The 25,488-nt window shown below is 44.0% G+C and overlaps 1 protein-coding gene and 2 long non-coding RNA genes across 6 annotated transcripts; 1 reads left to right on the forward strand and 2 right to left on the reverse strand.

Annotated features, from left to right (window-relative positions):
- Positions 1-9,936: 9,936 nt before the first annotated feature.
- LOC124692833 (isocitrate dehydrogenase [NAD] catalytic subunit 5, mitochondrial-like) lies at positions 9,937-14,608 on the forward strand. The gene is made up of 8 exons (XM_047226278.1): positions 9,937-10,062; positions 10,322-10,494; positions 12,770-13,090; positions 13,171-13,332; positions 13,432-13,506; positions 13,666-13,775; positions 13,851-13,923; positions 14,148-14,608. Exons 2-8 carry the CDS (start codon positions 10,339-10,341, stop codon positions 14,337-14,339), a joined length of 1,089 nt encoding a protein of 362 aa, XP_047082234.1. The 5' UTR covers positions 9,937-10,062; positions 10,322-10,338; the 3' UTR covers positions 14,340-14,608.
- A 3,201-nt stretch (positions 14,609-17,809) lies between these two features.
- On the reverse strand, positions 17,810-21,649 carry LOC124692835. Of its 3 annotated transcripts, none has more exons than XR_006999708.1 (6): positions 21,630-21,649; positions 21,442-21,517; positions 20,319-20,412; positions 19,792-19,977; positions 18,899-18,970; positions 17,810-18,148 (listed from the first exon to the last, which is right to left on the reverse strand). It is a non-coding gene; the product is annotated as an uncharacterized LOC124692835 (long non-coding RNA). The 3 variants fall into 3 exon arrangements; XR_006999707.1 differs by lacking the exon at positions 17,810-18,148 and adding an exon at positions 21,154-21,237 and having other exon boundaries at positions 18,316-18,970; XR_006999706.1 differs by lacking the exon at positions 17,810-18,148 and having other exon boundaries at positions 18,316-18,970.
- A 2,279-nt stretch (positions 21,650-23,928) lies between these two features.
- Positions 23,929-24,684, reverse strand: LOC124692836. 2 transcript variants are annotated; one of them, XR_006999709.1, is made up of 3 exons: positions 24,570-24,684; positions 24,056-24,497; positions 23,929-23,968 (listed from the first exon to the last, which is right to left on the reverse strand). It is a non-coding gene; the product is annotated as an uncharacterized LOC124692836 (long non-coding RNA). The 2 variants fall into 2 exon arrangements; XR_006999710.1 differs by having other exon boundaries at positions 23,934-24,306; positions 24,451-24,497.
- Positions 24,685-25,488: the final 804 nt, after the last annotated feature.

Consider the following 25,488-nt stretch of genomic DNA (forward strand, 5'->3'; position numbering starts at 1 on the left):
TTCCAGTCAAAGATTCCATCAAAGACCAAAGGCACTTTATGAGCGACGCACCTCAGCTTTAATCGAAGCTGTGACGCCAAAGAAGCTGATGATGTAAAAGAAGCCGGAGGAGGTCATCAGCCCCTGATTAAAGACGATACCGGTACCATCTGGAGCCAAAGTAGCTTTATAAAGTAGCTTAGCTCACCAAAGATGCCATTAGGGTTTCTTCCCTTGTAAGCCACCCTCTCCCCTAAATAAGGAGAGGGGGCACCCCTTGTGCGGGAGGATGAACACTAGGATAGAGGTGCTCACCTTGTACTCCGCACCATCTTCAACCTCTGGCCATTTTGGCCAAGTTCATCAATACAAGATCTTGAGTTCATCGCTCTTTCTCCCTTAACCTTCCCCTCACTCGGATCCCCTTGCGTACATCCGGCCCCAACTCAAGTCATCCCATGGCATCTGTTGTGACTCCACCACAACAAGGACTCCGGACGAAACAAAAACGCAACGTCGAGCGGCCCGTGTTGTCGGCCATGGAAATGGTAGTTCCCTCCATTTATTTCGTTTCCCCCCAAAATGCGCCGCATATACCCATTTTCCCCGCCAAATTTCGGAGGAGCTACCGCCATTCCCACACAGTTGCAGCTCCTCCTCTTCCCTTCCACCACTATGCCGCCGAAGAAGATCGCCGATGACGCCGCGCCGAAGGCGAGGAGCCGCGGGCGCCGAAAGAGAGGCCATCAGGCTGGACAAACGCAAGGTGGGCGGTGGATGTGCAGCGGCGGCGGAGCAAAACTCGTGGCAGGGCGGAGAGGGAGAAGAATGATGCGTGTAGTTGACACGTCCGTTGGGAACCCCAAGAGGAAGGTGTGATGCGCACAGCGGCAAGTTTCCCTCAGTAAGAAACCAAGGTTTAATCGAACCAGTAGGAGTCAAGAAGCACGTTGAAGGTTGATGGCGGCGGGATGTAGTGCGGCGCAACACCGGAGATTCCGGCGCCAACGTGGAACCTGCACAACACAACCAAAGTACTTTGCCCCAACGAAACAGTGGAGGTTGTCAATCTCACCGGCTTGCCGTAACAAATGATTAACCGTATTGTGTGGAAGATGATTGTTTGCAGAGAAAACGAGTAAAATAAGTATTGCAGCAGATTTGTATTTCAAGTATTAAAAGAATGGACCGGGGTCCACAGTTCACTAGAGGTGTCTCTCCCATAAGATAAAAGCATGTTGGGTGAACAAATTACGATCGGGCAATTGACAAATAGAGAGGGCATAACAATGCACATACATGACATGATAAGTATAGTGAGATTTAATTGGGCATTACGACAAAGTACATAGACCGCCATCCAACCGCATCTATGCCTAAAAAGTCCACCTTCAGGTTATCATCCGAACCCCCTCCGATATTAAGTTGCTAACAACGAGACAATTGCATTAAGTATGGTGCGTAATGTAATCAACAACTACATCCTCGGACATAGCGCCAATGTTTTATCCCTAGTGGCAACAACACAACACAACCTTAGAACTTTCTGTCACATCGTCCCAGTGTCAATGCGAGCATGAACCCACTATCGAGCATAAATACTCCCTCTTGGAGTTAAAAGCAAAAAACTTGGCCAGAGCCTCTACTAGTAACGGAGAGCATGCAAGATCATAAACAACACATATGTAATAACTTGATAATTAACATGACATGGTATTCTCTATCCATCGGATCCCGACAAACACAACATAGAGTATTACAGATAGATGATCTTGATCATGTTAGGCAGCTCACAAGATCCAACAATGAAGCACAATGAGGAGAAGACAACCATCTAGCTACTGCTATGGACCCATAGTCCGGGGGTGAACTACTCACTCATCACTCCGGAGGCGACCATGGCGGTGTAGAGTCCTCCGGGAGATGAATCCCCTCTCCGGCAGGGTGCCGGAGGAGATCTCCGAATCCCCCGAGATGGGATCGGCGGCGGCGGCGTCTCGGTAAGGTTTTCCGTATCGTGGTTTTTCGCCTCGGGGGTTTCGCGACGGAGGCTTTAAGTAGGCGGAAGGGCAGAGTCGGGGCCTGACGAGGGGCCCACACCATAGGGCGGCGCGGGCCCCCCTTGGCCGCGCCGCCATGTGGTGTCGCCACCTCGTGGCCCCACTTCGTATGTTCTTCGGTCTTCTGGAAGCTCCGTGGAAAAATAGGCCCCTGGGTCTTCGTTTCGTCCAATTCCGAGAATATTTCGTTACTAGGATTTTTGAAACCAAAAACAGCAGAAAACAGGAACTGGCACTTCGGCATCTTGTTAATAGGTTAGTTCCAGAAAATGCACGAATATGACATAAAGTGTGCATAAAACATGTAGGTATCATCAATAATATGGCATAGAACATAAGAAATTATCGATACGTCGGAGACGTATCAAGCATCCCCAAGCTTAGTTCTCGCTCGTCCCGAGCGGGTAAAACGATAACAAAGATAATTTCGAAGTGATATGCCATCATAACCTTGATCATACTATTTGTAAACATATGTAGTGGATGCAGCGATCAAAACAATGGTAATGACATGAGTAAACAAGTGAATCATAAAGCAAAGACTTTTCATGAATAGTACTTCAAGACAAGTATTAATAAGTCTTGCATAAGAGTTAACTCATAAAGCAATAAATCAAAGTAAAGGCATTGAAGCAACACAAAGGAAGATTAAGTTTCAGCGGTTGCTTTCAACTTGTAACATGTATATCTCATGGATAATTGTCAACATAGAGTAATATAACAAGTACAATATGCAAGTATGTAGGAATCAATGCACGGTTAATCACAAGTGTTTGCTTCTTGAGGTGGAGAGAGATAGGTGAACTGACTCAACATAAAAGTAAAAAGAATGGTCCTTCAAAGAGGAAAGCATCGATTGCTATATTTGTGCTAGAGCTTTTATTTTGAAAACATGAAACAATTTTGTCAACGGTAGTAATAAAGCATATGAGTTATGTACATTATATCTTACAAGTTGCAAGTCTCATGCATAGTATACTAATAGTGCCCGCACCTTGTCCTAATTAACTTGGACTACCGGATCTTTGCAATGCACATGTTTTGACCAAGTGTCACAATGGGGTACCTCCATGCCGCCTGTACAAAGGTCTAAGGAGAAAGCTCGCATTTTGGATTTCTCGCTTTTGATTATTCTCAACTTAGACATCCATACCGGGACAACATGGACAACAGATAATGGACTCCTCTTTAATGCATAAGCATGTGGCAACAATTATTATTCTCATATGAGATTGAGGATATATCTCCAAACTGAAACTTCCACCATGGATCATGGCTTTAGTTAGCGGCCCAATGTTCTTCTCTAACAATATGCATGCTCCAACCATGAAGGTGGTAGATCTCTCTTGCTTCAGACAAGACGGACATGCATAGCAACTCACATGATATCCAACAAAGAATAGTTGATGGTGTCCCCAGAAGCATGGTTATCGCACAACAAGCAACTTAATAAGAGATAAAGTGCATAAGTACATATTCAATACCACAATAGTTTTTAAGATATTTGTCCCATGAGCTATATATTGCAAAGGTGAATGATGGAATTTTAAAGGTAGCACTCAAGCAATTTACTTTGGAATGGCGGATAAATACCATGTAGTAGGTAGGTATGGTGGACACAAATGGCATAGTGGTTGGCTCAAGTATTTTGGATGTATGAGAAGTATTCCCTCTCGATACAAGGTTTAGGCTAGCAAGGTTATTTGAAACAAACACAAGGATGAACGGTACAGCAAAACTCACATAAAAGACATATGGTAAATATTATAAGACTCCATACCGTCTTCCTTGTTGTTCAAAACTCAATACTAGATGTTATCTAGACTCTAGAGAAACCAAATATGCAAACCAAATTAGCAATCTCTAAGTATTTCTTCATTAATGGGTGCAAAGTATATGATGCAAGAGCTTAAATATGAGCACAACAATTGCCAAGTATCAAATTATCCAAGACATTTTAGAGTTACTACATGTAGCATTTTCCAATTCCAACCATATAACAATTTAACGAAGAAGAAACTTCGCCATGAATACTATGAGTAGAGCCTAAGGACATATTTGTCCATATGCTACAGCGGAGCGTGTCTCTCTCCCATAAAGTGAATGCTAGGATCCATTTTATTCAAACAAAACAAAAAACAAAAACAAACCGACGCTCCAAGCAAAGTACATAAGATGTGACGGAATAAAAATATAGTTTCGGGGGAGGAACCCGATAATGTTGTCGATGAAGAAGGGGATGCCTTGGGCATCCCCAAGCTTAGACGCTTGAGTCTTCTTAGAATATGCAGGGGTGAACCACCGGGGCATCCCCAAGCTTAGAGCTTTCACTCTCCTTGATCATATTGCATCATACTCCTCTCTTGATCCTTGAAAACTTCCTCCACACCAAACTCGAAACAACTCATTAGAGGGTTAGTGCATAATAAAAATTCACATGTTCAGAGGTGACACAATCATTCTTAACACTTCTGGACATTGCATAAAGCTACTTGGACATTAATGAATCAAAGAAATTCATCCAACATAGCAAAAGAGGCAATGCGAAATAAAAGACAGAATCTGTCAAAACAGAACAGTCCGTAAAGATGGATTTTATTAGGCCACCAGACTTGCTCAAACGAAAATGCTCAAATTGAATGAAAGTTGCGTACATATCTGAGGATCATGCTCGTAAATTGGCTTAATTTTCCGAGCTACCTACCGGGAGATAGACCCAGATTCGTGACGACAAAGAAATGCGGAACTGCGCAGTAATCCAAATCTAGTACTTACTTTTCTATCAAAGACTTTACTTGGCACAACAAAACATAAAACTAAGATAAGGAGAGGTTGCTACAGTAGTAAACAACTTCCAAGACACAAATATAAAACAAAAATACTGTAGTAAAAACATGGGTTGTCTCCCATAAGCGCTTTTCTTTAACGCCTTTCAGCTAGGCGCAGAAAGTGTATCTCAAGTATTATCAAGAGATGGTGTGTCAACCTTACCTTGGGCTTTACCCTTACCTTTCTTATTGTTTTTCTTTCCCTTTGGTTTAGGAAATATATGATTTCCCCCTGGTATAGAGGTGAATTTCAGAGTGCCTTCTCCCACATCAATGATCTGCTCCCAATAGTTTCAACAGGGATCTCCGAGTATGATTTTTCCTGTTTCAATAACAAGATAATCAATGGATATTTTTCTTCCAAGAATGGTTGTATGCACACCTGCGGCTATTCCCTTAGGAATTATAATAGAGTTATCAATGAGAGTTATTTCTTCTCCTCCTTCATCGACTCCCCAAAGTTTCAAAGATTTATAAATGCTTTCGGGCATAAGGCAAAATTCATACATAATATCACGAGTAGGCATGAAGAGTTCGATCACCGATAACAATTTTAACAGTAGGATCCCACAATGAAAGTTTAGAGTTCACTAAAACTTGTTCAAGACGATTACGAACGTGGCAATAGTTATCATCCAAGCGAGATGTACTTATCTCGAGATTGTTTAATCTACTATATATGCTAGTGAGGGCTGAATCAAAGTTATTAGCTGAATCATGTGATGCAACCAACTTCTTTATGGCATTAAAAGCTTGATCCCCATTGCAATGAAGGAAATCTCCTCCCACTAAAGTATCCAAAGCATATCTATAGCGAACCATAAGACCAAAATAAAAATTACTAAGGAGCAAACTTAGAGTCATTTGAGGTTCAATTTTACGATAAGAAGTAAAAATTCTAGACCAAGCATCCTTAAAACTCTCCTCATCCCCTTGTTTAAAAGTGAAGACTAATTCTTCAGGCGAAGAAGTAACAGGTTCAGAGCTAGACATGGTAACAAAAGTAATATATTTTTTTTTGTATTTTTAATATAGAGTGCAAGACAATAAATAAAGCAAACTAAATAAAGTAAATGCAAGTAACTAATTTTTTTGTGTTTTCGATATAGCAAACAAGATAGCAAATAAAGTAAAACTAGCAACTAAATTTTTTTTGTATTTTGATTTAGTGCAGCAAACAAAGTAGTAAATAAAATAAAGCAAGACAAAAACAAAGTAAAGAGATTGGGAAGTGGAGACTCCCCTTGCAGCGTGTCTTGATCTCCCCGGCAACGGCGCCAGAAATTTTGCTGGCGCGTAGTTGACATGGGAGTTAGAAATCTTTGTGGTGTAGCTTTTCTTCAGTTCCCCGGCAACGGCGCCAGAAATTTGCTTGATGCGTGTAGTTGACACGTCCGTTGGGAACCCCAAGAGGAAGGTGTGATGCGCACAGCGGCAAGTTTCCCTCGTAAGAAACCAAGGTTTAATCGAACCAGTAGGAGTCAAGAAGCACGTTGAAGGTTGATGGCGGCGGGATGTAGTGCGGCGCAACACCGGAGATTCCGGCGCCAACGTGGAACCTGCACAACACAACCAAAGTACTTTGCCCCAACGAAACAGTGAGGTTGTCAATCTCACCGGCTTGCTGTAACAAAGGATTAACCGTATTGTGTGGAAGATGATTGTTTGCAGAGAAAACAGTAAAATAAGTATTGCAGCAGATTTGTATTTCAGTATTAAAAGAATGGACCGGGGTCCACAGTTCACTAGAGGTGTCTCTCCCATAAGATAAAAGCATGTTGGGTGAACAAATTACAGTCGGGCAATTGACAAATAGAGAGGGCATAACAATGCACATACATGACATGATAAGTATAGTGAGATTTAATTGGGCATTATGACAAAGTACATAGACCGCCATCCAACCGCATCTATGCCTAAAAAGTCCACCTTCGAGGTTATCATCCGAACCCCTCCAGTATTAAGTTGCTAACAACAGACAATTGCATTAAGTATGGTGCGTAATGTAATCAACAACTACATCCTCGGACATAGCGCCAATGTTTTATCCCTAGTGGCAACAGACACAACATAACCTTAGAACTTTCCGTCACTCGTCCTGGTGTCAATGCGGGCATGAACCCACTATCGAGCATAAATACTCCCTCTTGGAGTTAAAAGCAAAAACTTGGCCAGAGCCTCTACTAGTAACGGAGAGCATGCAAGATCATAAACAACACATATGTAATAACTTGATAATTAACATGACATGGTATTCTCTATCCATCGGATCCCGACAAACACAACATAGAGTATTACGGATAGATGATCTTGATCATGTTAGGCAGCTCACAAGATCCAACAATGAAGCACAATGAGGAGAAGACAACCATCTAGCTACTGCTATGGACCCATAGTCCAGGGGTGAACTACTCACTCATCACTCCGGAGGCGACCATGGCGGTGTAGAGTCCTCCGGGAGATGAATCCCCTCTCCGGCAGGGTGCCGGAGGAGATCTCCGTAATCCCCCGAGATGGGATCCGGCGGCGGCGTCTCGCAAGGTTTTCCGTATCGTGGTTTTTCGCCTCGGGGGTTTCGCGACGGAGGCTTTAAGTAGGCGGAAGGGCGAGTCGGGGCACGACGAGGGGCCCACACCATAGGCGGCGCGGGCCCCCTTGGCCGCGCCGCCATGTGGTGTCGCCACCTCGTGGCCCCACTTCGTATGTTCTTCGGTCTTCCGGAAGCTCCGTGGAAAAATAGGCCCCCGGGTCTTCGTTTCGTCCAATTCCGAGAATATTTCGTTACTAGGATTTCGAAACCAAAAACAGCAGAAAACGAGAACCGGCACTTCGGCATCTTGTTAATAGGTTAGTTCCAGAAAATGCACGAATATGACATAAAGTGTGCATAAAACATGTAGGTATCATCAATAATATGGCATAGAACATAAGAAATTATCGATACGTCGGAGACGTATCAAAGAACCTCGCGGCAAAGAGGGCGGCGGCGGCGGACGAACATGCGAGGATGATCTCCATGTCCATGAACATGGGCCAGCCGCGCGTCGGCCAATTCCCCGGTCCATGGCCGACCGGTTGCAGGCGTCCTTCGACAAGTGCTGGGCCGACGAGAGGGCGCACGCGCGCCACCGGGAGGGACGACAAGTACGACGTGCGGTGGAAGGAGATGCTCGCCAACCAGGGCGTCCGGATCGCCTTGTTGGAGGCAACCTCCGCGGCGAAGGATAGGAACACCGACATGGCGTTCCTGATCGACGGCAATGACATCAAGATGTACGAGGAGACGAGGGCTTGGTACGACGCCCATCGCCAAGACAGCCTCCGTCGACTGCTTCGTCCTCCCCTTTGACGTCCACTCCCAACGCTGCGACACCGGCGGCCGACGATGCATCGCCGCCCGATTTCGCGCCAGACAAGGCGCAAGAAGGGACCGCTGATGAGCTTGTTGTCCTCTAATTTCTGTTTCGATCGCCGAAATATAGCTGATCCGACCGACGAACTATTGGGCGATGCTTTTATATAGCGGGAAGACGATTTTTTGAAACTATCCCCGCTGATGGACGAATGACGGAGTGCGAATGGGAAAATGTTGTCCCCCACACTCCTTTTTCATCCAATCCAGCCACGTTTGTTAAATCAGGATTTATTGTCTGGAGCCTCAAACAGGCTGGAGATACTCTTAGAGCATCTCTAACAGAACCCGTAAATCCCGCCAGAACCGAACTTTTCCGGCGGATTTGTGGGTTCGGGCCGAATGTGTCGCAGATCAGTGACCGAAAAGATGGGCCGACCCGTAAAATAAGTCCAGGAGCCCGAACAAGTCCTCGAACGGCCCCTATTAAAAGGGTTCACGGAGGGGAGTTCGGGTCGCAAACCCTACTCCCCTCCGCCGTTCCTCTCCCTCCGCCACCGCCACTCACCATTTTCGGCGAGCAATCCAGCTCGCCCCAGTCACCGATCCACAGCCTGCCGCCACGCGATGTCATCCCGTGGAGGCTAACAAGGCCATGGCGCCGGATTGGGCGGCGGCGACTCGCCGCCACGCCCGCCCGTCTTCCGCACCGACGCAGAGCGGCGCAAATGGAATCGGTCGAAGGGCGCGCGCAAGCGCAGCGCCCGCCGGTGGATGAACTGGGGGCTCACGCCCCCAGGGAAGCTCGCCAGGTACGACAACGCTGGTGAGGGCTCGTCGTCCGGCTAGTCAGCCGTGCACCGCGGCTCCCTGTCGCGGACAGCAGCGACGACGAGGAGCTCATCCCCGCGCGGTCGCCCACTTTCTCCGCCGGGGACTATGTCCACGGCAGCGACGAGGAGGACGTCATCCTCGCGCAGACCAAGGCCATCAGCGAGGCGGAGGCTCGCGCGCGCTTTCGCCGGGAGGAGGCGGAAGCCGTCCGCCTCGTCCGTGAATACGAGGCGGCCCACCGGGAGGCCCGCGTCAAGCTCGAAATAGTCGAGCTTGACGGCGACGACGCGTGAAGCTCATCGACGACAGCGTCAGCGCCCTCTGCCGCCGAATCGCTGCGCCACCACCGGCATCGCCGCGCGCCTAGGTCACTATATTGGCCGCATTTTGCTTTAGCTAACTAGCGCGCGCCGGTGTACCAGTAATGTAGGTTTAATTTTATGAACAATGTATGTTTTGATGCTCAATCGGAGCATCAATTTTATGTCGAACTATGATCATCGCCTAATTTACCCGCGCCATTTCAAATTCCGCTTTTTAGTTTCATTTTTACGGTTTCTAATCTGCGCTACTGCCAAATTCGTACGAACTATCTTTTCGCTGAAAATCACTTTTCCGGTTTACACTTTTTCGGGCTGTGTTAGAGATGCTCTTAGCGCCGAACTTTAGCCCATGTGGAGATGCTCTAAGGATGGACAGCCTACGATACTATTTTCTGCCGGGCCGAAACTGAAAACAAAAGAAAATGGTTGCGAGCAACCATAGGAAGGGCCAATCGCTCAAGGCCCTTGCAGACCAACAGCAGCACATTGGCTGAGCAAAGACAGACCGTCTGATTCAGATCGATGGCCAATTGAAAAGGAGAAATCGCGGACGGTGGGAGGCCGAGCCACCCTTTCTTTGTTCTCCCTTTTCAATCCCCATCTCTCCTCCACCCCTCTCCCCCACCGCAGGTCCCCATCCTCCTCCGCCGCCGCCGTTGACACTTCCCGCGAATCTCCTTCTTCCGGTACATTCCTCACCGTCGCTCTCCCTCTATCCGATCTCTATCCTCCCAGTTGGTCCCGAATTACCCCCGATTGTACCGGACATCATCGGGCGTTACGTCCCACATGCTAATACTGGATCGATCTATCGATCAGCGATGCATGCATGTTTATCGGATCAAATTTATGGAATTCATCTATGCCTATTCGATTGAATCGCAGCCTACCTTTAAATCTGGGTTCTAGGTTTGATTGCTATTTTTGCCTGTTTCCTTGTTTCAGACTAGTGGAGAGGTGGCATGGCGCTCCGGAGGCTGCTTCAGGGGAGCCTTCTGCCGCGGATGATGGGACGGTCTGTTGGGGCGTCCTTCTCTACGGAGGCTGGTGAGACTATCCGCGCAACGCTCTTTCCTGGTGATGGCATCGGGCCTGAGATCGCCGAGTCGGTCAAGCAGGTATGGAATTTTGTTTCTGTTGGCGGGGTACCTTGTGTAGTAATTCGTGTTCGAATTCTGACCACAGTTGGATGTCCTTTGTTATTTACTAACAAAGGATTGAAGCTACGCCAGTAAGTATTGTGCATCCTGCGCACTATAGAATTATTATTTAGTGGTTGCCCTCCCAGGCTACTGACGTCTCTCACAATTTCCCTGGTCCGGTGCAATTTTAATTTCAGATAGAATGGCATAAAGTGTCCTTAATATTTATTGTCATTAAACAACCAGCATATACATAGTAATAACACTAATCACAAGTAATCTCCTTTTTTGCAAGAAAAAACTGTATCTAGTTATTGCGAAAGTATTTTGCGTACTTTCCTTATGGGTTCTTAAGTTATTAGTGCGATGGTAATTGAAGGATTTATATATGCCAATGAGGATCAAAAGGCATTTAGATGACTCCATTACAGTTTGATGTCGTTATTAAGATTTCTACATGGTCAAGCATGTTTCATCTGTTCAAGATTTTTATTATCCTCGGATAAGTGTTTTATATCGATGGAAAAGTATTACTTAATTAGATGAACGTCATAAAATATGGAATAATTACACGTATGCTTGCTTTTGCTGAAAGCAGGACTTCTGACTGTTACGAATTTTGGGTGCATTTGAGCTGGGCTGCATTTTTGTTATAATCCAGTTTGTTACTTCTGGACTTCATGTCATTTGTGTAACTTGGGCATGCTGTATGTTCTGATTGTTTGTTTCTCTTCACAATGGGATGGGCTATTTTGGCCTCTGTAGTATTTCTGATTAGTTACCTGGGGATATGCATGTCATTCTAGAAAGTTCAGCTTCTGCGGCTTTGCCTAATACTTTGATCTGAAACGATATATAGGGTTAAGTGCACTTTTGGTCCCTCAAGTGTTGCAGATTTCTAACTTTTGTCCCTCAACTCTATTCTGGTCTAAACCAGGCCCTCAAACTCTTAATAAGGCATAATAATTAAGTGTTTGATGGCCGATTTAGATTAAATTAAGTGTTTGAGGGCCGATTTAGACCAGAATAGATTTGAGGGACCAAAGTTGGACTTCTGCAATACTTGAGGGACTAAAGTTGGACTTATGCAATACTTGAGGGACCAAAGTTGGAGTTCTGCAATACTTGAGGGACCAAAAGTGCATTTAACCCTAATATATATGCAATGTTTTTTTATTGATTGTGATGTCATTCCATGGCTGCAGTGACATCATTGTATTGTATATCTGCATACTGATTCCAATATGATCAAAGGCTCAAAGAGCACTTGAGGGGTTAGGTCCTTAAGTTGCTGTATATGCTTAAGAATCATCAGGAACAACAACATAACAGTTATTCTGTAATACTTATTAATTTACATAAAGAAATATCACAAGTGAGTAAGTGACTAATATTTTAAGGATTGGATCGGATAGGACATTATTAACTACCAAGGCCACCTCAATATATCCATTGTCAGTTGAGCATGAGCTTTCTCTCTTTTGGACTTCTCTGTGCTGTGTAGCAGGTTCAGTGGCAATTCTGTTTATGTGCAACTACATGATCATTGCTAGATAAAGATTAGGGTGTTGGAAAGGGAAGATATACTATAGGTTGGGATGTTGTGAAAGAGGCTTAATTCTCTCTTTCTCTACTGATAGTAGATACATACTATACTTTTATAGGGAATCTACCTCACCCCTTATGTAACTATGTATGTCTCTAAGGAAATAAGCCCAGCTAACAAAGAACCCTACCATTGTAGAGACGAGGGACACGGAAATGGAGATGTGATGGCTGATGGGGATGGGTAACTTCTATATTGTGGTTGCTGGCTGGATTAGCTGCTAGCAGAGTGTTGGCCAAGCCTGACTTCTCTGGCGAGTGAAGTCAGTGCCTGAGCCTAGCCTGTCCAGTGTTTCTCAAGGAGGATTACCCATGAATTTTCTTTATAGTGCAATGGAATGACATAGATTTCCGTATCGTTAATCGTGCTATTCAACTTAACATAATCTACTTGTTTGGATGTTGATTTGACATAGTTTGCTCAGCATGAAGTTCCATACATGGTCACGATTATCTGAAGCGAATTACTCTATTTATAAAACTGTACTTTGCAAGTGAGTTTCATGAGAATACTGCTTTTAGCATGATTGTTATCAATCCCTTGAAGGAAAACATGGGTGTTATCAAGTTCATGACAGAACTCAAATCATGCATGATCTGTTTGAAGGTAGCTTGCTTAGTTAACGCTGTATTTTTGCTGTTTCAGGTATTCAAAGTTGCAGGTGTACCAATAGAATGGGAAGAACATTATGTTGGTACAGAAGTGGACCCCAGAACAGAGAGCTTTTTGACATGGGAGAGCCTGGAGTCTGTGCGTAGAAACAAAGTCGGTCTGAAAGGTCCTATGGCTACACCAATTGGAAAAGGCCACCGTTCTTTGAATCTTACATTAAGGAAAGAACTAGGACTTTACGCCAATGTCAGACCTTGCAACAGCCTTCCAGGCTACAAGACTAGATATGATGATGTGAACCTTGTGACAATTCGTGAAAATACTGAAGGGGAGTATAGCGGCCTTGAGCATCAGGTATGCCATGTGAATTCCGAAAGATAATTTTATTTTCCATTGTAAGCATTCTTTGTCATGGCACACTTCTTTTTCTCTAGGTTGTGAGGGGTGTAGTGGAGAGTTTGAAAATTATTACCCGCCAAGCAAGTTTAAGAGTAGCAGAGTATGCATTCCATTATGCAAAGACCAATGGCAGGGAGAGAGTTTCTGCGATACATAAAGCCAATATCATGAGGAAAACAGATGGACTTTTCCTCAAGGTTTTGATGGCTATCTCTGTCCCTTCTTGATGGTATGTGTTCCTTATTGTCATTTCTCTTGAGAGCTAAGTCATTGTTATTCTCTATGTACATTTGTAGTGTTGCCGTGAAGTCGCTGAGAAGTATCCAGAAATCATATACGAGGAAGTAATTATTGATAACTGCTGTATGACGGTATGTTGTCAACACGAAACTTGCTCACTTTTGGTGTTAATGTTTATTCACACTTGATTATTATGTCCTCTAATTAAGCATTTACTTTTATTATATTTCCTTCTATTTTGCAAATTTGATTTTAACATTATACTGAGTTTGAACTGCATTCTCTTGCAGCTTGTGAAGAACCCTGGTACCTTTGATGTATTAGTGATGCCAAATCTATATGGTGACATTATTAGTGATCTATGTGCTGGTTTGATCGGAGGCTTGGGCCTAACTCCCAGGTACAGTTATTTATTTTTGATGATTTATTATTAGGGCATCGAGACAACATCATCTCACTATTGTTGATATCCCAGCTGCAACATTGGTGAAGGTGGCATTTGTCTTGCAGAGGCTGTCCATGGCTCTGCACCTGATATATCTGGCAAGGTAAATTTGTCTTAGAATCTACTCTTCCATGTCACATTCACTACTTTCAAAATTGTGAGGTTTCTCATATAATGTTTTAATTTGTTAGTTCTGGCTTCCCTCACTCTACATGTATGAAATTAAAATTTCTTGGAATCTCATGGTCTCTAGACCATGTCTTTCAGTCAAGTTATTAGTACGACTCTTGTCTTTGATTTGACTGAGTGATATTCAATTGCTTGCAGAACCTCGCAAACCCAACTGCTCTTATGCTGAGTGCTGTTATGATGTTGCGCCACTTGCAATTCAACGACCAAGCAGAACGGATCCACAATGCTATCCTCCAGACTATCGCCGAGGGGAAGTACAGAACTGCTGATCTTGGTGGGAAGTCATCAACGTCAGACTACACAAAAGCAGTTTGTGATCATATCTGAGCGCCGGCTGCTGTTATTTTTCTCGATACTTTTTCCCCCTCTATTTTTCATGCATACCAAGAGGTGCTTTAGCTTCAATAGAGTGGCAGGCACCACGATTTCTTCGGTGACACGGTTTAAGACTGTTAAATAATTGTCGCATTCATTCTCTTGGAGCAGTTTTACCAGCATCGCAAACAAGATGAAGAATCATCTGTAATAATCATTGACAGCATGGGCACATATAATCTGTTTGTTATAGTTATTGAAGAACTGAAATTCATTATTTATTTTGCGTTCTGTTATGGCTTTAGCCGATTGCAAGTCGTTCACTTCCTGCAAAGGATTCACCAAAGTATATGTTTGGAGGACATAAGCTCACGGCTCTTTTCCCCCCTCTACCCTTCTCGAGCTGCTACAGTAACATTGAGAGTCGGGAGGGTCTCCCTGCCTCTGCCCCCTTCTCCCCTGGTGGCGATGTCATCCGGCGTGGATTTGGATGCTCTAGGGTTTCTTCTTTTTCCTAGGCTTCTGTGGAAGTGAAGGGAAGGCCACCATCTTCTTCAATCGCCTGATGTGAAGCAGAGGCGCTGGGTGTCTTCCTCTGGCCGGCCGTGGTGGCGAGGAGAGGAAGCACACTGGCGATTCGTGTTCCACAACAGGCATGTGGTGGGGAAATCACCTGATGCGCTGTGGTGCAAAGATTCTTGGGAGTTTATCCTCACCAGCGCTTCATCGATGGCGGCAAATCGTCCAGCTACTGAGATCCATGGTTGTAGGGCAGCCACTCCCTCCCTCGTCGCTGGTTAGTTGACAAGTGGTGCTCAACCTCCAGGCCATTGTGCCAGATTGTAGGCCCTCTAGCGCCGACACGGCTTGCTCCCGGCGCGCCATCCCAAGTGGCCATGTCCTCGACGATGGTGCGGTTGGCCGCAGTTGGTTGCTCTATCAAGGTTTCGGTGATGAAGGAGCAGGAGCAGGAAGAAGAAGTCCTGGCCTTGATTGCTTTTTTGTATTTCTTGCTAGGGTCTTCGGTGCAAAGTCCAGGGCCATGTAGTAGTTTTCTCTGCTATAGAGGTCCATTTTGTAAATGTTACTCCACCGACGATAATATAAATGTAGCAGTCGGGGTCCTTCGAGAACCTTCCCCTTGTTCAAAAAAAGTATGTGTTTAGATCGAGTATCGTAAAACGGGACTGCCAGGCCTTGTCCGGTTACTCCCATCCCGGCGGGGTTCGTGGCCCAATCCCGGTCAAACCACGTGGTTCATTTCAGTTCCGTCGGGATAAATTTCGGCTCATCTCCATTGATGCGTTCGATAACTCCGGGGTGAGAAATTTTCCGGCCCAATCCACCCCGATCTCCCCCAAACCACGGGTAAACAAAAATCCTCTCCAACCCCGTGGAACCGTTCCCTTAGGCCTCGTTTGGCGGAAGTGGTTTTTCTGGGTTTGGAGTGTATTATACCAGGTCAACCTAATACTCCAGAAAACTCTCCAAGGACCATTTGGCAGGCGCGGCTTGGACGGGTTAAACGCCGGTAAACACGTGAAAACTCGTCGGGTCGAAGCGGATTAGAAACGCGACTCACCCCTCGCGTTTTTGGCCGCTGCTCAACGCTTCGCTGTCTCTATCGGCGCAGAGCCAAACCGATCTGCCAGCTCTACCATCTCCTTCCGCCGCCTTCTCCATACGTTGCTCGTAGCCGACCGCTTTCTCGCCGGTAGTCTTTTACTTTTACCTCAACTCCGCGCTCCGCTGCCTCTCCTAGTGATGCTGCCGCTAGAACCTCGTCGCTGACAACATGTATAAGAAGCTTTCCTTGCTGGACAGAGCATACTCAGTCAGCTAGCCGTTGCAGTTCAACTAAACCTCCACAACAGTCTGGACCGCGCCCACGGCAGCACGTTCTTCAGGCTCCCGTTAATCTAGACTGCATGTACATTATCTTAGCTGATTCAGTTATAAACTTGCTCTCTCCGGCTGTTTCCAAATCAATTTTTTTTTTTTTTTTTTTTTTTTGCTGTGAGATGTTGAGGAACGGATGTGTCAAAATAACATCTTAATTTCTTGTGGGAGGATGTATGATTAGAGCTCTACGCATGATTCGCTTCATATTGTAAGTTGCATACATCTTGTTGAAACGAACCCTGTGTGCCAAACACCTAAACTTGACAAATCAGGAAGAGGATTGGGATGGAGAAGAGTATTGGGTGAATGAAGTGTTTTCACCCAATCCCTATGGAATAATCCTCAGCAAAACACAGGGAAACTCCCCTGCCGAACGAGGCCTAAGAAACTCCCCTGCCGAACGAGGCCTAAAACTCCCCTGCCAAACGAGGCCTTAGGCCTCGTTCGGCACGGAGGTTTTTAAGGGGATTGAAGTGTTTAAGTTTACTGGGCCAGCACAAAATCTCTCGAAACACTAGCTAAATTGTTCGGCACGCCGGTTTTGTAGCGGTTTGAAAGGGCTGAGTCTCAATTACTTCTGAGAAACCTGCCAAAACACGTGTGAATCGGACCGCTCGCTGTCCCTCGCGTTTTTTCTCTCTCGCGACCTTGCCGTGCCATATCGGAAATAGCGGGGCACTCGTAGCTGCTAGCGATCGGAAATAGCTGAGCTGCTGCATGGACGTACGCGCGAAGCCTGTACTCGGGACGCAGGATGTTGGTTACTCCCGACAGAAATCTGGTTGTGAGATATGCAAACCTGGAGTGAAACAGGTGTTTTCACCCAAAACACTGCTATTAATACTCTTCATTACACTATAATCCCTGTCTACCGAACAAGCCCTTAAGCGACCAGGAAAATCCTCTGGCAAACTGAGCGGCGGCAGCGATGCATCCTGGACCGGGGGCGGCGGCGACTCGTCTGCAGCCGACGGCAGCGACTCGTCCTGCACCTGACAGGAGCGGAGGCGACGCGTCTTGCAGGCTGCAACCAACGGCGGTGGCGGCGGCGACACCTCGTGGAGCGGGCGGCGACGATGACACCTTGGAGCTGATGGCGGTGATGCCTCCTGGATAGGAGGCGGCGGCGATGCGTCCTGGATCCAGCAGCGACGTTGACCCATCGCGACGCGTCCTGGAGCCGACGGTGGCCAACCTCGAGCTGACAGTAGTGACGCATCGGTACAGAGGAGACAGTGGAAATGTGCTTCTCTTAGAGCAAGTCCAACAGCACCCTTATAACCACCCCTATACCAAACATAGGGAAGAAACAAGAAAAATATGGCTCCAACAGCTCCCCTATAGCCTCCCCTAAATATTGGTGTCCCCAACTCAACCCCCCTCTCTCCCCTATGCATTGGGGTTGTGGAGGTGCCCCCTATACATGCCCCAACCCATGTTTACTAGATTTAGATGTGCGCCTTGGCGCACGACCCCATGGAATTCCAGCTGATTTACACATTGTATAACAACAATAAAAATTAGGTGAAAAATGCTAATATATGTAAATTTGAATGACCCAGTTCAAAGTCATTATCTCGTGAAGTTGAACACTGACTAAGCATTGGGCGGTATAGTGGAACCAAATGCATACACGAGTAAGGTTTGCATGACGGAAATCACAATATAATTCTCACAAGTACAAAATGCAATAAGTTCATAACTGCCTATTAGATAGCACTTTGCTAGGTGACTAAGCTACAACCATGAACCGATGGTCCATAGGAATGAGAAAATTCTGGAAAGAGGCCTTTGTTGGGAAAAGGCAAGCACCATTTGTTTTTCTTCTGCTAGAAATCCAGAATAGCATAATTTCAGAAAAGGGCTCTGTCTAAAGATGCAAATCTGAAGGAAACACAACTGATCACATGAAGCCATAGCTGCAAGGCATGAAGGTATGCAATTAGAGTGAGCACATATCAAATTGAGAGGCCTATGAATTTTATTTAGGCAATAAAAAATCGTAAGACGAAGCAGGTGAGTAAAAGTAGATAAGATCTTCGAATAAGCCCAATGAAGTCCTTACTGATCACAACACTCACAAATAAGAAAAAAATATGCAAGATAACATGAAAAATCTCTAGAAAATAGGCACTGAAGCAATCAATCATTAAAATGTTGTTTCTTTGTGGTCAATATTTAAGACCCATAATTATGGTTAAAGGGCAGTGCTTAGCATATCAGTATTTCCATGGTAGTAGGACAAGAGCATCATTGTCCAGGGAAGCTGCTTTATATTGAGCACGGACATGGCAAGTATCCCATGTTTGGTATTCGTTACTACATTGGGAGATCCTTCTTTTCTAGTTGATAAACAATAGTAAGTATAATGAAAATATGACTCAGAATTCCTCAAAATGAATCGTATACAACAGAGGTTCAAAGTGGTGCATTGTTTATAGAAAAAAGAGAAACTAAATGAAAATTCCCACAATATTGTATATTCAAATGGGTAAACTATAATACCTGAACCGACACCAGCCTAAATATCTCATGTGAAGTTTTTATGAGACATTTATCTCTGTTCTACTTGGTCATGATCAGTGCAAAATTGATATTCACAATAAATATGATACCACAGATCTGAAGCCACCAACAAAGGTCATCACTACTGTAAGTTCTGAACATACCCATTCTCTCCATGACATCTCCATGACACCAATTAAGACAAGCTTCCTTAGTCTTTAATTCTAGGTATAACCCTGAAAGGAACAAAAAAACAATCGAGGGATTTAATAATTGGGCAGAAGGATCTAGGTAAACAAATGAGGAGCATCATAAAAAAATACTATGCAAAAGGCAAATGGAAATGCTGACATATAGCAAAGACCATCACTCTATTTGTTCTGACAAAAAATTAAGTAATCCACAGAACAGAACCTAGAGTGGCAATATGTGTGTTGGATGGACCCGAGCACAAGTTGATACTACTAATGGTACTCGGTAAGTTATTTGGGTGTGAAGTGTGATATGAACTGTTTCAAGAGAGGCGAGATAAGAAAAACACATGTGAGAACCTCCAAACCAATAGATATATGCACTAAGGCTGTGTCAACACAGACTGTTGAGCATGCATAACCATCCTCTGTTGTGAATACAAAAGTTTCACTTTCTGCAAGCATAACCTAGACGATAAGAGGGGGAATGGCTGAAATGAATAAAGGCTAGGCATAGAAAAAAGTTTCCGACTGCGGTACTTTCCTTTCTCTAAGTGACGTATAAATGACACCTCCTCTTCCACCTTTTTATCTATTCTAAATTAAATTCAGGCTATTAAATTCGTAGACATATGAAATTCCATAACAATGATAGGAAGCCCTATACAACAAAGTTCAATTCTTGCTATGCCAAACCATTCTAGTTCTATTAGACTATCACCTTATTAACCCTTAATTATTTTGAGCTAAACAAATTGTCATATGAATGTGCATATTACCACTTCATTATTTGTTCCAGCATCATATACCACTAAAAGATTCAGTGCGACAAGCTGAAATATGTAGACTAAGTAAAATTCATTTACCTGCTTCAGAAACACATGTGCACTAGTGCAATTCACTAAGCTTGACTTTGAATAATACATGAATAGGAAATCCCTACAATGAAGACATCATAATCAAGCCATCGGACACATGGTCCGGACGTTCGGTGCGTGTAATTCGATGTCATCTTTTCTCGTCTCAGTCACTTCTCTCATTTCTTGATGAATCTGTAAAAAGCTCAGAATGTTGAATTTAAATCTTACAACCAATATGTGATGCATGTCTCCAACAATACAGAACAAATTATCTTTTTCTGGAATTTGTCTCATATATTTTACCAACGATAGCTTGCACAGGAAAGTCACACATTGTAGCTAAATGACTGGAGGGAGTGTTCAATAACAACTGTACTGGCACTCAATTTTGGGTTCTCTTCTACTTGACGCAAGTTTTCTTTCTACTAAGGGTTCACAAAGTGAGCTCCCACTTATTGGGGAAAAAGTATTATTAATGGAATTTTGAAGCGTACATAGAAGAAATGCCAGGAATCACATTGTAAAAAACAAACCTTTCCATGGCCCATTATAAGGTTTATTCCTCGAACTTATTTTAAGATAGACATAACATGATTCCCCTTCGTCCTTAGCCACAATGGTTAGCAGCTACAGGGAAACAATATAGAGTTAATTCCAAACATGGCAATAACACACGGTGTTGAATGGAAGCACTGAGATGTCATAAAATTGCCTTGCTACACTGCTTTGCTATCAGATCCGATTTTTAACAGGTTTGCCAATGTTGTTAGAAGTGGACATTAAATATTACCAAAGCTAACAGATAAACTAATACTCTCAATTTAATCACGTATATGATTTCCAGTAAATGCCAAGGAAACATAGAGAAAAGCACAAATGCATTATTTTGGATTGTTTGCTTTATTTTACTGCATTAAGATCATGCGTTCCACACATAGGTATTCCTCTCCCAGGTAATATTTCTAGGGGTACAATAAACTATCCATTTAGATGAAGGAAATCTATTATCATTGCAGCATTAACATATTTTACCAAACAATTCCGCGGAAAGCGACTGCCCTGGATGTCTCTTTTTTAACACGTTGCATAATTCTTTTAAAAAACATTAGAAATTCTTCTACTGGATTTATTATGGGAGTCTGATTGTTTTCACATGATTTATAAAAGAAAAAGACAGTGCAGGTTGTATAAGCACAGTATCACCATCCAGTTTAACTAATATTTCCAAATGATGGGGGATAAATCAAAACATTAAGAGGAAAGAATCTCCTATAATTCTTGAAAATTAGCATTTAGTAAAATAAAAATGTCTCAATAGGCTTGGCAGGGAGATCACATATAAAATTTCCAATTTTACAAAAGAATTACGTTGCAGATCGTGGCATTTCGTCCCTCGCCATTTCTCTACCCAGCTCTCATCTGTCTCGGTCTCTCCTCACAATCCCCGTCTTCCTACCAATAATGTAACACCATCACACAGTCAAACTTCTCAAATACAAGGATACACAAAGCGAACGTATAGTAAAGCGGCAAGAATAAGCTAAAGAACGGGTAATAATTTACTAATGATATATATATAGATATCAATACATCAAATATAGCTCTAGGATTTATAACCAAACATCACTGGGAATTCAGTGTTCAATTCTTCATTACCTAAGAAGTCCATGGAAGCACCTTTCCCATCAAAATGGGCATAAATCTCCATCCTTAAATGTTCTCTGAGAAGTACCTATAATTCAAAATCAAAAAACAAATTTCTATTATGAGTCTGCACCGCATTATGATCTGAAAGGTCTAGCATAATTGCACTGATGTAGAGAATATAAAGAGAGGATGAATACCTTATGTGCACATTCTAAAAAATATTCCCTCATCCAAAAAGGTTTACACAACATTTGAAGAGGCAAATTCTCTAGCAGACCAAAACTACATATCACAAAGATATTTCAATTAAAGAAATATGACAATTACATCAATATGTCAGACTACTCAGCACACAAAAACTTTGAAAGATAATTGCTCACACATATTCTCGGCGCCCTCGTCGGCCAAGACATTGATAAGTCACGGGCACTTTTTTTTTGCTTAAACTTTCTGGTGCCTCCTGCCTAGTTGAACCATACAAAAAGAGCAACAAGTTTATTGTTAATAAAAAGAATAGAAGTATAAATCTCTCTTCTTTAATTGCTGGTAACCACATGCTTTTTGGATATCTAGAAGAAGCACCTTTGCCTAAGAGTTTGTAAGACTTTCATGCATTCCAATTTCTCTAAGAACGGAGACAAATGGAAGATACAGACTTGGAAGTTCGAAAGCAAAAGGTGACATGTTGATAGTCAGAAAAGTCAAAAAGTGATTTTGCTGCTATTAAGCGAGTACCATTTTCCAACTGGTATAAATGCCAGCTTCTGCAGTTCTATTAGTTTATGGTGTGTGAGAGAGAGAGAGAGAGAGCATGTACCTGCCAGACAAAGTAGAGGCGGAGGGGCATGACCATGCGCTGCTGGCCAGCAGTAGCTCCCGCTCCTGCAGCTGCTGTTGAGCTCTGCTTCTCCTGGACACCACCACACAGAGGTCAAGAGCTTGTAGGGGATGGGATGACGGAAGGGCCTAACGGACTAACAATTCAAAGCCAATGTTACACTCGTCAGGCAAACTATTGCCCATACCAGATGAACCTCTAACTATGCAGCAGATTAATATTAATAAATCTCCACATATATTTCAACTTTCATGTCAACATGTGCATTAGCAAATCTAAACTTGACCTGACAATTTGTAGGAAACCCAAGTCTTCATTTCCTCAAAACATCAATATACATGGTAACATTACACTGATGATATGCACATGGACAGTAAGCATTGCATGAGTACCTTGTCGTTTTCCAAATCCAAGGGTTGTAAGCTTCTCCATTAGTTGTTGGAGGGCATTAGCCATTAGGTGATCTTATCTCCCTTGTATGCTCCTGACACAAAATTTATAGATATGAGCACCATGCCGCGAGATATAATTTCTAAAATATTCATTAGAAAATAATCCAGCAAACAATATGGAAAAGCAAATAAGGAAGATGAAATTTGTTCCCAGTTGTATTATTAAGGGGATAATTTTCAAAATACAATTGCTCGTTGAGTAGGTCATCGAGCCACAACGGCTGCTCCTCGATGACACTCTCAGACAATGTGCGCTAGTGGTTCCCATGGCTGTGGCCATGCCCGAAGAGGTAGACCGGGCCGCAACAGCGCCTGCTTCTGGAGCTTTAGATTCGCCATCATCATTTGCCCGATCAAACACAACAAATAGCACATCTGTCTAACTCAAGACTATAGAAAATTCAACACTAAACTACCACGAGCTTGCATCGAACCGAGGGGACCCAATTCATAGCTCAGCCCACAGATCTCAGCAGATGCTATAGTTCCTGGCACGCACAAACATAGAATAGCATTTTACTATAGAGCTTGATCACCATGTCTCGCTACATCGACTGTCAAGCACCAATTCAAATCTACGCATCCAAGCTCCGCCTCATGCAATATCAACATCACTAAAGTTAACTGACAGCAGCTTAAACTACATGTAAATGATGTCATGTATAATCTTGGTAAAGAAATGAACATACCACATATTTTCCACTCACCCCAGCCATGCAGTTTATTAGATACCAAGGTGCCATAATTTAGTTATTCTAAATTGCTAGAAAAACCAGTTTATAAGCTAGCAACAACTGCCCTGGAATCTTGTAATATTTCGGCTTGAATCTTGTACCCTGGAAATTTGTTATACTCGTCAACAACATAGCTAGTCAATGTCCAGCAAGGGTATTAGTTTAGCTTAACCGTAGACTCCATTTTTACTACACCTATTGTTTAGAAGATCCTTCTCCTTCTCAAACCGCTGGAATTAAATTGACCAAGGTGAGCAGTAATACAATCAAAGATATGGCTGACCCAAAACAACTTTAAAGGATATAGATTTAGATTATTTTTGGTCACAAATAACGCAAAGAAGCATGGCACCTATATGATTATTTTACTATGCAGTAGAAGTTAAAAAAATTAGAAATACCAGCCAATGAAAATAAATGAGCTTATGTACCCAAGGTACCTCAATTGCAGCTATCTCCAGGGAGAGCCTTTTTTTCTTATTCCAAGAATTTTGAAGGCTAACAACTCAAGCCTGCACATGCATGTACTAAGATTAAATTTACCTCACAAGTCATAACTACATTTTCTTGGCATGGCAAGCAACCATAGTATTTCCTACTGAAAGTGAAGATTGCAAGAACCCTGGGAAGAGCATCGTAATTTTTATGACAGTCGAAGCTGCAATCGGCAATCATGAAAAAAATATCAGAGAAGTACAATAAAATCATGGAAACAAAATTTAGCTGCTTGTGTACTTAATTTCAGCTTGAAAATTTTCATTTGAAATCAATCACCACCATGAGTTCACGTCCAAAGCACTATAAAGGAATTCATTAGCAGCTTCTCCCATTGACGATTGTCTCAAAAAGCCTAGCATAAATAACGCATCTGTTTAGACAATAATAGCTTGCATAGAAAAGTCACAAAATCAAGAGGCAATATAGTGTACATGTAAGTCAGATAGTTTGAGCCAATTTTCAGAAAATAAAATTAATCGAGGGGAATGAATATCACATAGGTCAATCTTCCCCTCCATCCCGCTTTTGCTTTCATGAAATAACCTGTAGGCATAAATAAAACGAAATAAACAAACAAAGATAGAATTGGACAAATCTGTAGAAACAATTGCACACCTCTCTCTTCAAATAGTGTTTTCCAAGTGGAGATGGCCAATCACCAGCAAATCTTAAAATCCTCCTGTCTGACTCATGAGAAAACATTAAGACGTGAAAAATCTTCAAATGATAGGAGATGTGCAGGGCGTACGGTGACACACGGCGAGCGGCAGCTGTGCGAGCGGTGGTGGACTATGCTGCTCCTGCTAGTAGGAGATGTGCAAGGAGGATGAAGCTCAATAGCGGCAACACACTACAGGCGGCAGCTATATGCGAGCGGCGGCCTATCCTGCTCCGGCCGGCCACCAGCCGATCATCCGGCGGCCATCCAGCCAGCTGCGGCCCCTCTCCACGAGAGGAGACAAATCAAGAGAAAAATAGGGGTTCGTACCTGAAATTGGCTTGGGAGTTGAGGTGCAAAGATGGGTCTAGAGGATGCCGATCTCGAGCCGCTCCTTGACGACGCCGCCTCCTCTCTCTCTCCGCATCAGCCTGGATCCTTGGTGATGCCTCCTTCTCTCTCCTGCATTAGCCGCCGGCGCTGCTGCTACTCGCGAGGGAATGGGCAGGATGGGAAGGGGCGCTCTGGGATGGAGTAGGAGGAGCTCGTGGCGTGGAAGGAGGGGGCGGACGACGGCTGCGGGGATTGGTGGTGGCGAGGCTGGGGGCGCGCGAGGAGGATGGAGGCGATGGCGGACGGTGGCGGCTGCGAGGGATTCGGGGGAGCGCGATTGACGCTAGGGTTTCAGTACCGGGGGCTGGTTTTGTCTCTCACGGGTGCGGGTGGAGATCTTTCCACGGGCTGACGGCGCGGCCGACCGAGCGAAATCCCACCCGCAGTCACCGACGTGCGGGACCGAACAACAGTGGGACCCATGTGCAGCCAGAGACGGGTAAGAAACGGCTGTCGCATGGGATTATCTAGTAGGAGGAACGG

Source organism: Lolium rigidum, chromosome 2, assembly GCF_022539505.1.
Source record: "Lolium rigidum isolate FL_2022 chromosome 2, APGP_CSIRO_Lrig_0.1, whole genome shotgun sequence".
Taxonomy (NCBI): Eukaryota; Viridiplantae; Streptophyta; class Magnoliopsida; order Poales; family Poaceae; genus Lolium; species Lolium rigidum.